The sequence below is a fragment of the Sinocyclocheilus grahami genome, unplaced genomic scaffold (assembly GCF_001515645.1).
Source record: "Sinocyclocheilus grahami isolate Dianchi unplaced genomic scaffold, SAMN03320097.WGS_v1.1 scaffold2889.1, whole genome shotgun sequence".
Lineage (NCBI taxonomy): Eukaryota > Metazoa > Chordata > Actinopteri > Cypriniformes > Cyprinidae > Sinocyclocheilus > Sinocyclocheilus grahami.
In genome coordinates, this window is record NW_015508064.1 from 10408 (window position 1) to 11349 (window position 942).

The 942-nt window shown below is 36.1% G+C and overlaps 1 protein-coding gene across 1 annotated transcript in view; it reads right to left on the reverse strand.

The window, feature by feature from the left end:
* Positions 1-217: 217 nt before the first annotated feature.
* LOC107575785 (dual specificity mitogen-activated protein kinase kinase 2-like) overlaps positions 218-942 on the reverse strand; it is a 10636-nt gene continuing 9911 nt past the window's right edge. Inside the window, exons 8-10 of the mRNA XM_016262115.1 lie at positions 722-774; positions 473-534; positions 218-311 (exon numbers count right to left, since the gene is read on the reverse strand). Coding sequence (XP_016117601.1) covers positions 233-311; positions 473-534; positions 722-774 — 194 coding nt within the window. The 3' untranslated portion in view covers positions 218-232. The remainder of the gene's footprint in view (positions 312-472; positions 535-721; positions 775-942) is intronic.

Below are 942 nucleotides of genomic sequence, written 5' to 3' on the forward strand. Positions count from 1 at the left end.
AATGCAGTACAAAACTGTAGAAAAAAAACAAAAAAAAACTATATGATTCTGCAAGCAAATTCATAGTGAATAATGACCAGCAAGACTTGAGCTTATCCAGAATTTATTGGATTGTGAAAAGTGGGTTATGATTTGGTTGGTTGTTATTTCAAATCTTGGTTACTGTAATAATAATAATAATGGACACCATTTAATCAAGAATATTTATTACAGTAAAGGGTTCATTTTGATTTTATATAATCAAACGAAAGAAAAGTGCTCTCACCGTCAGCATCTTCAGGTCCGCTCGATCTGCAGGGTTTTTAATCAGACTAGAAGGAATATGCAAAGAAAAAATGCTGAAATGATCATTTAGACACTAAAGCGCTACATTATAAACATAAACCTGTGAACAAAATGTCCAAGATCTCAAACACATGTGAAAACACACCAAAGATGTGCTTTATTTCACCCACCGAGTAACAGAACTCACCATTTGGTCACAAAGTCCTGGAAATCAGGAGTGAAGACGCCGTGAGGGAGTTTAGGAGGCGGCTGAGGGATGACACACATGTAAAAGTCTACATTATACATCATTAGCGACAGCATCAGATCTCATATTCAGTGCCTTCTATTAGTTTAGACACATAAAGTAGACGTCAGTTTCAAGATAATAGTTTTCATGCAGGCGGTTTTATTCTAAAAAAACATAAACGTGTGATTAAAAACAAGAGAGACTCACCTCATTGACTATATAATCCAGCAGCTCAAATATAGCCATGACGGGCCCGTGACCTGAAAGAGTCACATCAGCTACTGTTAATAAAGAGTAACTTCATGCATCTTCCTGAACAACCGTGAGCTGCAACCTTATACTGACACCTGCTGGCACTCAACACGATCTTATACAAGTAATATTCATTGCTTTAAATTTACACTTCCAGGAAAAAGTTTGGAATAATT